The 15,233-nt window shown below is 36.6% G+C and overlaps 1 protein-coding gene across 1 annotated transcript; it reads left to right on the top strand.

Annotated features, from left to right (window-relative positions):
• Positions 1-13,470: 13,470 nt before the first annotated feature.
• Positions 13,471-14,940, top strand: LOC145076213 (zinc finger BED domain-containing protein RICESLEEPER 2-like). The gene is made up of 3 exons (XM_079022171.1): positions 13,471-14,624; positions 14,705-14,857; positions 14,931-14,940. Exons 1-3 carry the CDS (start codon positions 13,471-13,473, stop codon positions 14,938-14,940), a joined length of 1,317 nt encoding a protein of 438 aa, XP_078878297.1.
• The last annotated feature ends 293 nt before the right edge of the window (positions 14,941-15,233 follow it).

The raw sequence follows: 15,233 nt of genomic DNA, 5'->3' as shown, positions 1-15,233 counted from the left end.
GATCCTTGTGTGGGTGTTTTTGCAAGAAGAAGGTGACCAAGGCAAGAGGGAGCTGAAGAGGGCGCTATTCTGTGGATTTAGGATCCTACGAAATTCATATTGAGGTATATATTCGATCCTTCTTCAGTTTTGGGTGTTAATCCTTGAGAGTTAGGGTTTCTAGCCCATTTAGAGTGTGAATGATGGTGCAATTGGTGCCTTCTTGTGTTGAGGCTTCGGATCTTGATCCAAAGAGGTGCAGAGACCTTAACTCCCTGATCTTTATGGGGTGGCATTGGGTAATATGAGCTTAGGGTGACATACTGAGGCCATTTATTCAAATAGAGCCATTGGATCTTTGCATGGGCATCAAGATCCAGAGTTTACGTGTTTATATTGCTTAAGGAGGCCAGATCTATGGGTTAGAGGAACGGATCTGACCTTAGGAGGTCATTTGAGCTTGAGCATGGCATGAACTCGCCGAGTCCCAAGAACAGACTCGACGAGTAGGGATAGGGTTTCCTATAGTTTACTTAGTAAGTAACTTGCCGAGTTGGGGGAATGACTCGGTGAGTCACAGGAAAATAGAGGACTGGAGTTCAAGGCGGAACTCGCCGAGTTCATAATGGGACTCGGCGAGTTGAGTCGGGGTGGCCCCGCGATTCATGCCAGGTGTAACCCATCGAGCAGGGGAAAGACTCGACGTGTGATGTGAGACTAGAGGGATAGTGGACACGCATAGACTCGCCGAGTCACCCAAGTGCACTCGGCGAGTCGGGTCAAAGTTTGACTGTTGACTTTGTTGACTTTGAGGGTTTGGTCAACAATGGGGTATTTGTGTCAAGAGAGGGGTAAAATGGTCTTTTACCCTTCTGAGGATGCCAAGAGAGGGTTGAGTCTAGTCTCGAGAGTTATATTTATGAGAGTATTTACTTTATGTGATTAGACGGAGGCTAGACCATATTTCTACCGGGTCAGAGATTTACTGAGACATCTGAGGTGAGTCTTCTCACTATACATTACCTAGAGTGGTAACAGAGTTATGTGCTAGTGTATTGTATGCTATTTATGTGTTATTGTGATATGTGATATGCATGATTCAGAGTTTCCATAGTTAAGACTAGTGGATCCATAGAGTTGGGGCTAGAGGGCCCACAGAGAGAGTTGGGACTGGAGGGTCCCACTGAGACACACTGACCAGAGGGTCAGCAAAGTTATAGCCTTGAGTGGCTAATATATGTTAAAGTGGTATTTTGGGGGAACTCACTAAACTTCGTGCTTACGGTGTTTTGTTTTATGTGTTTCAGGTACTAGTGAGGAGCGCGGGAAGGCGCCGACATGATTCGTACACACACACATGGAGTTTTATGTATTTCGATCTTGAGAAAATGTTTTGTGTAACAGAGATATGATACAATGAGATTTTATTAATAATTGGGAATGAGCAATGTGTTTTGAAAACGTGAAAAATGTGCTTTAATTTTTACGGTGTTACACATAATTAGGGTTTTTCACATAAAATGACGATTAGGGTTAAGTGTTCTTACTTAACTCATTAAGGACATAATCCATTAATTCCATCACCTCACTAGGCCAAACATAAAATGTAATCGGGCATATGTCATAACATAAATCCAATGGTCCAAAATGTGGGTCCTGACAATTCCAAACTAACATATCCAAGATTAGGGTTTTCTAAACCCTAATTAGGGTTTCCAACCCATTCGAATGCCAATTAGTCCATTGGTTAAGTTTTTACATTAATTAAAGTCTAATAAGTCGGTTACCACCCACTACCTCCTCGGGCAATGGTGGTTGGCGGTGGTTCACGGTGGCAGCCACCACCTCGTGGTGGCGGTGATGGATTTTTTTCGGCCAAACACTATACATACAAGATAACACCACCAACACACGCCTAAATACACAATAAAACACACACACTGTAACACCGTAAATTTCAAGACAAAATTTTCATTTTAAATAATCATTTTATTCTTAGAACACTTGTTTAAAATCTCATTCATAATCGAATTACAAAACATAGCTCCATTTTCACTTGCATAGAAAACCAGGATCCTCCAAAATATGACTCTTTCTCTGGTGTGTACAATCAAGCCGGTGCCGTCCCGTGATACTGAAAGAAACCTGAAAACAACATAACACAAAACACTGTAAGCATGAAGCTTAGTGAGTTCCCCAAAATACCACACACATAACACATATAAGCCACTCGAGGCTATAACTCTATGGGTCCGTGCACCCAAACTCTGTGAACCCTCAGGTTCTAACTCTGTGAACCTTCCGGTTCTAACTCTAGGAACCTTCCGGTTCTAACTCTAGGAACCCTTCGGTTCCAACTCTGCAAACATGCACAACATAAATCACATAGAAATAATGCAGTACAACACATAACATACATAGCATACAAATACTCTGTCACATAACTCTGGTTACCTACTCATGGTAAAGTATAGTGAGAAGAGTCACCTGGCAAGCAGAAAGCAGATATCTCCATACTTGAATCTCGAACCCGCCACCGCCTAACACGTAAGGCAAAACTCTCATGACTATAACTCTCGAGACTAGAATCAATCCTCTCAATGCACCCTCTTAAGGGTAAAAGACTATTTTACCCCTCTCTTGGCCCAAAGGCCACATCGCTGACCAAAACCTAAAAGTCAACGGTCAACCGTTGGTCAAAATCAAAGTCCTCAGTCAAAGTCAACCCCTGACTGACCCTACTCGCCGAGTCAACCCTATGACTCGTCGAGTTCCTATAATCAGAACTTCACTCAATCCGCGACCTAACTCGCCGAGTCACTTCGAGACTCTCCGAGTCCACTCGCACACAACTCACCGAGTCATCCCTTGACTCACCGATTCTCGACTCAACCAGGGAATATCGGGACTCTTCGACAAGACTCGCCGAGTCCAAGACTATCATCAACCTACTCGCCGAGTTGTTCATACAACTCGCCGAGTTCCAGGCCATCTTCATCCAACTCGTCGAGTACACCCATGTGACTCGCCAAGTACCACCGGTCTGAATCCATTCAGAAGCATTCCAGGCCATGCAATTGCTCCAAAACATAGATCTAGCCTCCTACCACTCATCCATCACGTAAAGTGGCAAACTTTACGTGAATCCAAAGAGATCTAGGCCATTTGCACATTGGGCTAGGGTTTGGGACATGAAAGCTTCACTAAACACTCCAACACAGGGACTTTCATGCTCTCTGATTCTTCTCCCTTCCAGATCTGAGGTAGCAACCTCAGATCTAACCTCTAGACTTCCCATTACATCCATAGACAAGTTCCTACAAACCCCAAAATGAAGAAACACATAATAACAACCCAAGAACGATATATTACCTCCAAGAGATGCCCCAACTGCAATGTAATTCGAATCCAAGCAAAGCCCCTTGCTCCAAGCCTTCAATCTCCCAAAATTCCTTCAACAATTACTTCTCCAAGCTCCAATCCACTCAACAATGGTGCTTCTCCGCAATTTAGGGTTTTCTGGGGCTCAAGGGGTGCTAAGGAGGCTGGGAGGAAAACATAATGTTCTTTATATAGGGCTCAACCCCGAGAATTAGGGTTTTCTCCAATCAACGCCTACTCGCCGAGTCCTCCTCACTGACTCGCCGAGTCGGCTACTTAGCACGCGACCCAGCCGCGACTCTACTCGCCGAGTCCATCCATGGACTCGCCGAGTCACTCTTTCACAACTTACTCTTTTAGCCCTTCAACTCTACTCTTGATATTTCGGGATGTTACACACACACATCCCTCTTCCTCGGTGGCTGGTGGCAACGGGAGATGGCAGCAGGCGGCAGCCACTATGGTTAGCGGCCGTGGTGGTCATTTTTCTCGATTTCTGGCCAGCAACACCCACATGCACGGCTTGCAATCGACACACACACACACACACTTACTACACGAGATATAACATGAAAAAGCATACCCGTTGAGCTATCCTCGAGGTGATGACGGCAACCGAAGCACATTAGAAGGCAACCGTAATGAACGATGGAAGCGGCAGACACCAGTTATCTGCCGTGAAGGAGAAATAGGAGCGAAAGGCGACTGGAACAGCACCGACAGCTACCATGTGCAGCTGTAAACGACGATAGAAAAGAAGAAGAAGAAGGAAGGAAGGTGGCAGACACACCCATCATTCATGCCGTCGACTTGCTCTCGTCGGAAGGTAGAAGCTACGACGCTCGGCGGCTTGACTGATCAGAAAAGGAGTAAGATGGTGGTGGCAGTTGAAAGAGTCATACATGGCGGCGGCTGAAGAAGGTCTCCTAGGTTTACGATTTGGAGATGCAACGAGGGGGAAGGCACGGGTTTAAGTCCTGTGTTTTCCTTTTAAACTTATAGCCAAAATTACAACTATGGTCCTTCCTCACTGAATTATTTTCAACATAAGTCCATATGTTACCATTCAGCCCCAACTTTAAAAAATCTTTTCAATTTAAGTCCAATGTTTTACCAAGCACCCCCTGACTTCTGAAAATCTTTACAAAATAAATCCCGGATTTACACTTTAACCCCCGAAAATCCAAATCATATCATTTGGCTCCTCAAAACGAACACCCCGCTAAATATTAGGGATTTTAGGGCTACTATAAAATAATATAAAATATGAATTTACATCTTGGGGTTTAGCGTTTATTATTTAATTACTCAATTTCAAACGGAATGTTACAGAAATTCTAACCTCTCTCCTATTTTTCTCTCTCTCTCTCTCTCTCTCTCTCTCTCTCTTCAAGCTCATTGGTCGTTAGGGTTTAGGTGTGAACCATTAGAGGCACGACACTTGTGACGCTTGCTTTCAAGAGTCTTTCAAGGAGGAATTCATTATTGTTTACAATAACAATCTTTAAGGTAGGTCTCTTGATCTTATGAATTAGTTTTCATAGGAAAAAATATTGTAGATTAGCCATTCATAGTATATTGCTTTATGTGAATGACATAGATTCAACTAGGTTGCATGCGCCCTAATAATTTGAATTGTTTGAATAAGTTTCCGCTTAGTGTATTGTGTTGAAACCTCCAAGACCCATTAGTGGTATCAGAGCCATGGGTGTTCTTTCATGTATTTTGACATTTGTGAATTGTTTTTCTAAGGAAATACATCTCACAACGTGAGCTTAGAGGCTCACGACGTGAGCATAATTTAAATATGAAATTTGTTTGCTGACAGACTTAACTCACGACATGAGTGTTAATTCTCATGACATGAGCACCATATAATTTAAAATTTTGTTTTCTGTCAGACTGATCTCAGGAGGTGAGACTTAATGCTCGTGACGTGAGCTTACTAATTCCGAATTTTTGGATTTTCTTGCCTATTTTGATTTATATGGTTGTTATTTGGTAATTCACTTTTATAAAATCTGCCATAATTCGAATTTTGGTCATAATAGATAATTAAATAAGACCTAAATGTTAGGAGATAATTATAGATTAGATAATGATGAATTTATTTGATTAGAATTATCCTTATGGATGTTATTATTAATTTAATTAATTGATTAATTAAATGATAATTAATAAATCCACAAATGGTTTAAATTTAATTAAATTAAAAGTTTAATTTATTAAAAGATTAAACCATTGGTATTTTAAAATGTTTTTAAAATACAACTTATACTATGTATATATAATTAAAAGTTTAATATATATTATATGTAAAAGAAAAGTCAGTCGAATCGCTAGTACGCCTCATTCACGGACTTACACTATAAAGAGGGTATAAGGAAGCGGCCTATAAAATGGCCATTCAATGGGTGTTCACTCTCACCCACCGCTATTCCTTGTGGTGGAGGGTCGTTAGCCGAACGGGTTTGATAGGACAAACTTAACACTCATTAATAAGTATAATGATATAAAGTAACTAAACTATCTTCTAAAATCCCACTCTGAGTTACTTTAGGAAAAATGTGAATTTGATGCTAATCCATGAAATTGCACATTGCACCTTATTGGTTGTTAGTGGAGCGTGTATGGTTAACCGACATAATAATGTGGATGAATAAGGAGTGGAAATGGGTGTCTCGAAAATTATCGTTAATTAATGGAGCGTGTGTGGTTAACCGACACATTAAAACAAGATGATAAATGACATCACGAGTACCAAGGTAATTTTCATGGTTATTGACATCTCATTAGTGATCCTCGCATCCCAGTCACAAAGTGAGAGCATAATCAAGATTAAACATGCCATTGAATAGTTCAATGAATCTCAAATAATCTAGGATTTTCATGATATTGAAATTGGTAAATGTTTTACCTACCTTCGAATTTGATTACGGCATCCCTCTTCAAAGTTCGAATCGAAAATATGGATCATAGCCTTAATTTAAATTTTGGGTTGATAATTAAGGATTAAAATCAACTAACTTGAATTCTCTTTTCTCCTATTTAAGATGTCAAGTTCAGATAACAATGGACTTCCTCGTCCTTTTGGTAACGTTTTCCCTCTCTATCTGAAGATGATCTTCCACATGATGATCAAGGTGAAAGAATGTTCCCTTCTTCAAGCAATGGTGGAACTGGAAATCATGCTTCTTTAAATCTTCCTCCACCTCCTCCAATGACTCTCTCCAAGTGATATTTCCTTTAAGCTGAAAAATACGAAGTCGCTCAAGCCCTATTGGCATGTAAATATCAAGATGTAAAGTTTGTATGTGCGCATGTTCTTAAAATGAAATCGCACATTGACAGATTGGGGATGTTGGGTGTCATTTTCCCAATGGATTTGGCCATTGAATGGGTTCTACTTTTGCTTCCTAAATCATATAGTCAGTTCATTATAGACTGCTATGTGAGGGACCACGACGTGACCCTAATTGATGTAACATATATGTTGATTGTTGCTGAAGCAGAAATGCTTAAAAGCACAAGTCAAGCAAAGGTGTTTGAAGGATCTGTCTTCAAAATTTCCATAGACATTGATAATGGCAAAAATGGTAGTCCAGAAAAGCTTTCTCTTCCCAATGGAAAGGGATGAGCCAAGGTTAAACCATTTGACCATATGGTAAAGAGAAAGGCTAGTTCTTAGATAGTTCCATGTGCTATTCCTAAAAGGTCCATATGTTTCTATTGCTAATTGAAGGGGCATTGGATGCGAAGCTGCCCAAACTACTTGAAAGATCTTAAAGATTGTAAAGTCAAGTTGTGTAACACTCATAAAATTTATGCCAATTTAAAACATTTTAATTCATTCAAAAGTCATTAAGTTATTACAACTTGTTTTCAAAAGAGTTTAAACATCATAGTATACCCATAACCAAATCACAAAATCATGAAATATGAGGAGCGGTACGATCACGCCTTTGCCTTGCCAAGATGATGTACCTGAAACAATAAAATGAAACCGTAAGCTCGAAAGCTTAGTGAATTCCCCCAAAATACCCATACACACATAACCATACATGTATAACAATAAATAGCATACTATGGGTCCAATCAACCATCCGATTGGAATACCCCTGGCCCTCAACCATCGGGTTGGAATGCCCCTGGCCATTTTACCATTAGGTTGGAATGCCAACATACTACGAGTCCAATCATCCTACCGGATGGAATACTCCCGGCCCACAACCATCGTGCTGGAATGGCCACGCCTCTATACCTACAATAACTACTATGGATCCAATCATCCTTCTGGATGGAATACCCCAGGCCCTTAACCATCAGGATGGAATGCCAACATACTGCGAGTTCAATCATCCTACCGGGATGGAATACTCCTAGCCCACAACCGTCGGGTTGGAATGCCCACACACTTATACATACAATAACTAATATGGGTCCGATCATACCTCGGGATGGAATACCCCAGGCCCTCAACCAATAGGTTGGAATGCCCACCTACTATGAGTCCAATCATCCTACCATGATGGAATACTCCTGGCCCTCAACCATCAGGTTGGAGTGCCCCCACTCTAAAAAACATGTGCACCTAATCAGATAATCACAAACCAGTTTACAGAAACAACATACTAGGGCCCTATCATCCTACCGGGATGGAATACCCTCTACTGCTGCTCATACATGTGCACATATAACAAGTAATCTCCTACCAGCAAACAAACAGTCAGACCACTACATGCCACTAAGCATAGCCACAACCATTCTACCAGAATTATCGATCCAACCAACAAAGCTAACACATAATCATCCTTTCTACCAGAAAGCCAACTAACATAGCACAACAATATCTATCTCAAATAACAAATCAAAGGGCCGACCTTGGTGCCTTAGACCCTTGGGTATAGTGAGGATAACTCACTTGCAACTAACGAACCGAACCACGAAAGCAAAATCCTGAAGCACTGCCTCAAACTGCAACACCTATAGCCATCAATGATCCATTGACATAAATATCCAAATTAACATAATACCCTTGAAAGCCAAACTGGTCAAAGTCAAAGTCCTAGTCAAAGTTAACCTTCCTGATTAACCCTACTCGCCGAGTCAACCCATTGACTCGCCGAGTTCTTAAACTCAGAAGATCCTCATATCACAACTCGACTCACCGAGTCACCCCATAATTTGTCGAGTTCAACAATCTTCGAGTCCTATCCTGTCCAACTCACTGAGTCACCACTCAACTCACTGCTCTGAGTCTTAACCAGAAGGGGGGTTAGGGTTCCGCGTTGTGACTCGCCGAGTCCAAAGCAATCTTCGTAAGACTCTCTGAGTTGTTCTTCCAACTCGTCGAGTCCAAGCCCATCATCATATGACTCGCCTAGTCCACCAATGCGGCTCGTTGAGTCTCTTCAGTCCTTCATCCATACAGACCCTTTTCGAGCCATGCAAGGGCTCCAAACTATAGATCTACTCTTCTAGGGCATGACTATCACGTAAAGTTGCAAACTTTACGTGAAAACAAAGAGCTATAGGCCCAAGTCACTCTAGGGCTAAGGTTTAAGACAAGGATGCTTCACCAACAAACCAAGGGCTGATACTTTATGAGTTTCTGGACCAATACAAGTCTAGATCTGAAGTAGCAACCTCAGATCTAGACCCCTAACCCAAAATAGATCCTTAACATGCCAAAATGGCCCTAAATCTTATTCAAGAATAGATCTAGATGCAAGAGAGTCAAGGATCAATCAAGAATTCGATGGGAGTCTTATTAATCTTGAAAGTTTTCAAGGGTCAATCAAGAATAAACCTTTTAGTTATAACTACCACACGACCTGAGGTTGATAACCTAACGTGTTTAGTTGACATATTCTTGTTTATGTGCACCTTCTAGTTGAGTTGGCAAAGCCCATGAGTTTTATGGTTCTCATGTGACTATAAAAGGCACAACACGTTGGTCAGTGAAACTACATTGATCGATATGGGTGAGCTGCTTAAAAACATGGAAGCGTTGGTAGGCCCTTGTGCTACCAGAAGGCGAGAAATTAAGAATAAGCAAAGTTCAGCCCATGAAAGGAAAACTAAATTTGATTTTGGATTTGTCCTCAACCTTATCTTATGATTGTAGGTTGGCAATGATAGATTCACATGGATGGGAACACATACACCATAAAATCTAGGTAGCAAAAGGTTTCACTCTAATTCATGAAAATGATTATGTGGAAACACTTTCGCTAGTAGATTTTAAGTATGATTAATATCATTATGGTTAAAATTTATGATAATAGCGTTCTCAAATTCGCATATGATTACGACATCTCTTTTCATAGTTCGAATTGTGAGAAATGACAAGAAATAGTTTGAACGTACAGGACTTATAGCTATAAGTTCTGAAAGGGTTTAAGCATACACATATGCTATCTGATGAAGGTGTATGAGCTTAAGAAGTCTAGATGAATACTTACCGAAGTACCACTTATCGGAAATCTGAACTTTAGTAAGGAAGTCAAAAGCATTGATTTCTAGAAGTCCAATTGATTTCTAGGTACATGTCAAAGCTAGTGGGAGCATAATTGTTATGCTAGTGGGAGCATAATTGTTATGCTAAGTGTTGAAAGTTGGCAATGCTATTGGTAGGAAACAAAGATTTTAAATTTGCAAATTGCAATGTTTGGGAATTGTTTCTATATAGTAAGGCTTACGGCAGAGGGAACTCATACTTCATTTCATATCTAAGAGTTTAGATTGAAGTTTTAATAAGACTTAATCATGGACATATATGAATATCGTGTTGAAATGATTCAACATAGGAAATTCGATATTTTGAAATATTATAGCAAGAGACTGAGCAGATATCAGGTTTTTATGTAAGACATAATGGATCGAGTCCTATATGCTTTTGATAAAGGATCGATTATATATGTTATAACTCGACGAATTCCCACGCGTTGCGAGGTGCAGGTTAAAAATATATTATTAGAATATAGTTTTCAGACACCTTTTAGTTAATTCGATTCATCAATTTAGATTCTTTTATTATTATTATATTTAATGTTTTCCTTTAAACTATGTTAAAAAATATATATTGAATTTTTTTTAAACATTATTTGATATTTTACTTTAGGTTTTAAATTTAACGATAAAATTTTAAGCTTATTTGATATATTAATGTAGGTTATCTATTTAACTATATATTGAAGTTAACAAATTAAGTATATCATATTGATAAGTCACAAATTCTTTCATTTATAATAATGTGTACAACTAAAAGCATATTTAAGTTAATAAATTAAGTATATTGTATGGAAATATGAAAAGTTGGGAGTTTCAAATAAATGTGGTGAAAGAAAAAATGTTTCCTTTATAATATAGTATGATATGATGATTATAGTTTTAATTTTTAAGTCATTGTGATATATACAATTATTTGATAATTTTATAAACCGTTTAAAACTGTGTAACTATATATCAAACGTATGATAATATATAACGGGTAACAAAATGTATGAACAAAAATATAAACTACAACTTTTAGTAATATAAAATACAAAAACATCTATTATAACATTTGTATTAAAAAAGATATATATACAACGAATAATAAAAATATGAAAAATAAACACTAACTTTTAATAACATAAAAACACTAAAACATTTATTATAACATTTATATTAACTTTTCATATTTAAATCACAAACCTCTTCAAATACATTAATGTTTTTAATGAACAAAACCTTACAACCTTATAAAAGAAAGGAAAATAAAAAGTTATTAGTGATTACTAATTAATAATCATATGTTAAAAACTCTTGAGTTGTAACTAATAAATATACATAAATTAGAAAACTCTTGAGTTGTAGTGTGAGTTTCAAATGAATACAATTATTATTATTATTATTATTATTATTATTATTATATTCATCTAAATAATTGGTTTTGATGCATCATTTTAATCCATTCAATTATTAAACATAAAGATATTTAATTATAAATTTATAACATACATAGGTGCATATATATGTTAAACAAATCACATATAATATATATTTTCGGAAATGTCATATGTAATTCTTGTCGTAGTAATATTGATAAATTAATTTCATATGAAGAACATGTCATGATAAGTCATCATAATTACATATCAAATGTTAAAAATTATGTTATCTTTTAAATATTGTCTTGTAAATATGTTATGTAGGATAACCCAACAAAAAAATATTAGAAAATAAACATAATCAAAATAGAAAAACTACAATCAAATAAATAAGAACATTGGGTGGTTGAATATATAAATAAAAATGTTACATAAATATACGTTTAAATCAAAAGAAAAAACTAACATTCGTCTACTTTGCTAAAAAAAAAAAAACCTAAATCCGTTTTATGAATCTTCTTTCTTTATTGAACACCATTCAACCATAGAAACTTGATGATAATTCTTCACTAACCTGCAATCAAAATGGTTTTCTTGAAAAAGAAGAATTAGAAAGATATTCCAAGCAAAACATTGATGTTTGGAAAGTCAGATTCAAGATTGAGCAATACATACAAATCACATATAAAGGTTAATTGAGAAATTAAATATAAAAAAGAATAGAAAAACTTCATTTGTTTTGGTTGAAAGAAAAAATCATATTACAATTACCATCGATGCGACATAACCCAATTCTTCAAATCATCATATTTGGATCGTGAATGCTTCAACTATCGGAAAACTTTTGAATCATAATATCTTCAACCAAATGACGAATTTTTGTAAGAAAAATATACTAATATAACTACATATAAAATAAAGGTGAAAGGGTGTGGGAGTTTGAAATGCATGAGGTGTGGAACTTATAGAGTGTGTGATTTTCTTGGAATGAGATTATATGTGATTAATTACTTTGAAGGTGAAAGAGTGTGGGGGTTTCATATGCATGAGGTGTTGGCAAATTTTTATGGGGGTTTCAAATGCATGAGATTCAAGAAAAAATGTTAGCTTTATAAGTATGTATGATATTCACTTGTTTAAAATTTTCCAAATGCCTAGGGCATTGAGAGGGAAAAAGGACTAGAACAGGACGTAAATAATGTTGTTAAACAACTGTCAAGAACAGTCTGAGGTTTACCAAAAATTGGTTGTTTGTGGACAGTTGGAAGTATAGTAGTATTTGGATGGACCATATTGATATAATTCTGAGTGGAGGTGATTCTTGTTCAAAATTGATGGTCATACGGAAATATGGAAATGTTTCCATTGTGGAAGTAGGGGTGAGTATAAAAACCGAGAAACCGAACCATAACCGCTAAAACCGTTAAAACCGAACCATATTAACCGAACCATTTTTAAAACCGTTTGATTTGGTTATTATTTTTGACAACCGATATCTAGTGGTTCGGTTTTGGTTTTTATATTGTAACCGACGCTATATTAACCGAACCGCCTATATATATGTATATATATATATATATATATATATATAATAATAATAATAATAATAATAATAATAATAATAATAATAAAATAGATTCCCTAGAAAATCTGAAAATCCAGCGTCCAATCGTCTATAAATATTGAATATACCAAAGCCAAAATAAAATAGAACCTTTGGATTATTGACAATAGCCCAAATAAAATAAAACCCTTTGATTATTGACAATACCGGCGGCATTCTACCCTTCTCGTTTTCTTCCTTCTTCTTCTTCATTCTTCATTGTCAGAAGTCCACTTGCATTTAGAAAATAGAAAAGTCTCTTTTTCATCCCCTTCAGATTCACTATTCAGGTATTTTTTTATATCCTTCTGTTATTTTGTTTTTTTTTTTCCGTGTTTTACTGTACTTTACGTCTTCATTCAATCCATGTTTGTTTTTGAAGTTTGCTTTAGCGAGTTTAAATTCCAATCCCACTGTTACGTGACCTCTTAAAATGCTAAACCCATATCCACAAATTCTAATGTGGATATATTTTCAGGAAATATTTAAAGTGCATCAAAAAACCAAAATGCCAGTGGGATTGGAATTTAAATAATTTTTAAAGCAAGCCTAAAATATTTAAGTGCCTTCACCCATTTTGTTGATGTCATATTATCATTAATTCAATATGAATATATTTTCAGAAAATTCTATATGGAAGAAGCCAAAAAAAACCAAAATACGAGTTTAAGGGATGAATTGGATCCGGTCATTGATGTTACTAATGAAAGCAATGAACCAGCAAATGATGTGGACAATGTAGATGAACACGCCAAAAATAAAGGTGGTCAGTCAAAGAGATCCTTCGTGTGGGATCACTTTAAGAAAGTTGAGGGTCGTAATGGTAAAGTTAAATGTGACTATTGTGTACTTATAATGGCTGGTGGATCAAAAGAAAATGGTACGAGTGCTATGTCGTATCACTTGAAGAATGTATGTAGACGGTTTCCACTTTACAAGAAAGAAGGAATGAAGAAACAAGCTATGTTAAACTTCAAGCCAACAACAAAGAGGCAATCCAGGGGTACTTTGGCTTCTCATCACTTCCATCAAGAAAAGGCTAGGAAATTCCTAGCGAGAATGTGTATTAAAGATAATAGGCCATTTAGTATAATTGATGATGAGGAGTTTAGGGAATTTGTTTGGGAAATTAATCCCATGTTCAAAATTCCATCTAGGTGGACCATTGCAAAGGATTGTTTATCAATACATGAAGAAGAGCAAAATAATCTTAAAAAACTTCTAAAAAATCAAATTGTTTCTCTTACCACCGACACATGGACATCGGTCCAAAAGTTTAATTACAAGTGTCGTACAACTCATTGGGTTGATGACAATTGGATGTTGAACAAAAGAATTTTAAATTTTTGTCAAATACCCAACCATAAGGGTGTGACGATAGGAAAGTATGTTTATCGTTGCTTACAAGAATGGGGCATAGATCGAGTTTTTACAATAACCGTTGATAATGCTTCATCTAACGATGGAGCAATTAAATATTTAAGATATATGTTAAAGGGATCTCGGTCTATATTAGATTCCAAATATTTGCACTTAAGATGTTGTGCCCATATCATCAACCTTGTGGTGAGAGATGGCTTAGATGAGCAATTTAGTACAATTACTAAGATTAGAAATGCGGTTAAGTATGTGAGATCATATCCTTCAAGGTATGACAACTTTAAAGAGTGTATTAAGTATGAAAAGATTGATTGCAAAAGCAAACCATGTCTTGATGTAGAGACTCGATGGAATTCCACATTCTTAATGTTGGAAACGGCAGAGAAGTATTCAAAGGCATTTAATAGGTATTTTATATTATTGTTTTACTATACATTCTTACTACTATGTGTTATTGTTTGTTTTTTTTTTTTTTTACTTTTTATAGGCTTCAAGAGATTGATATCAATTATAGTTCTTACTTCTATAACGAAGGCGACGATGATGATGGTAAGAAGATTATTACCAGAAAGGGAAACAACTCAAACAAGAATGATCGAGTTCTGGGAGCTCTCGAAGATGAGGACTGGGAAAAAGCTAGGTATGATTTTTATTGTTTTCATTTAAGTATGCTAATATGTATATATAATAATAACCTGATTATCTTAATTTAGTTTTCAATAGGAATTTTATGGATTTCTAACAAATTTTTTACAATGTTACAAAAAAAGTTTCTAGTAATATATGTGAACCATCAAATTTGTTTGTTGGGGAGCTAGTTCACAATGCATGCGGCCATATCAAATATGTGTTTAAACAAAGATGAAAAAAAAGAGGTATGGCGTTGTCAGTGAAAGCGAAATATGATAAGTATTGGGACAACTTGGATAACATGAATTTATTGTTGCATATTGCATTAGTTTTAGATCCTCAAAACAAGTTGTTTTTTTCTTGATTATTGTTTGGGCTTGATTTAT

This window comes from Lactuca serriola, chromosome 9 (assembly GCF_051521515.1).
Source record: "Lactuca serriola cultivar US96UC23 chromosome 9, Lser_US96UC23_V15, whole genome shotgun sequence".
NCBI classification, from domain to species: Eukaryota; Viridiplantae; Streptophyta; class Magnoliopsida; order Asterales; family Asteraceae; genus Lactuca; species Lactuca serriola.
This window is presented reverse-complemented; position numbering and strand designations above follow the sequence as displayed.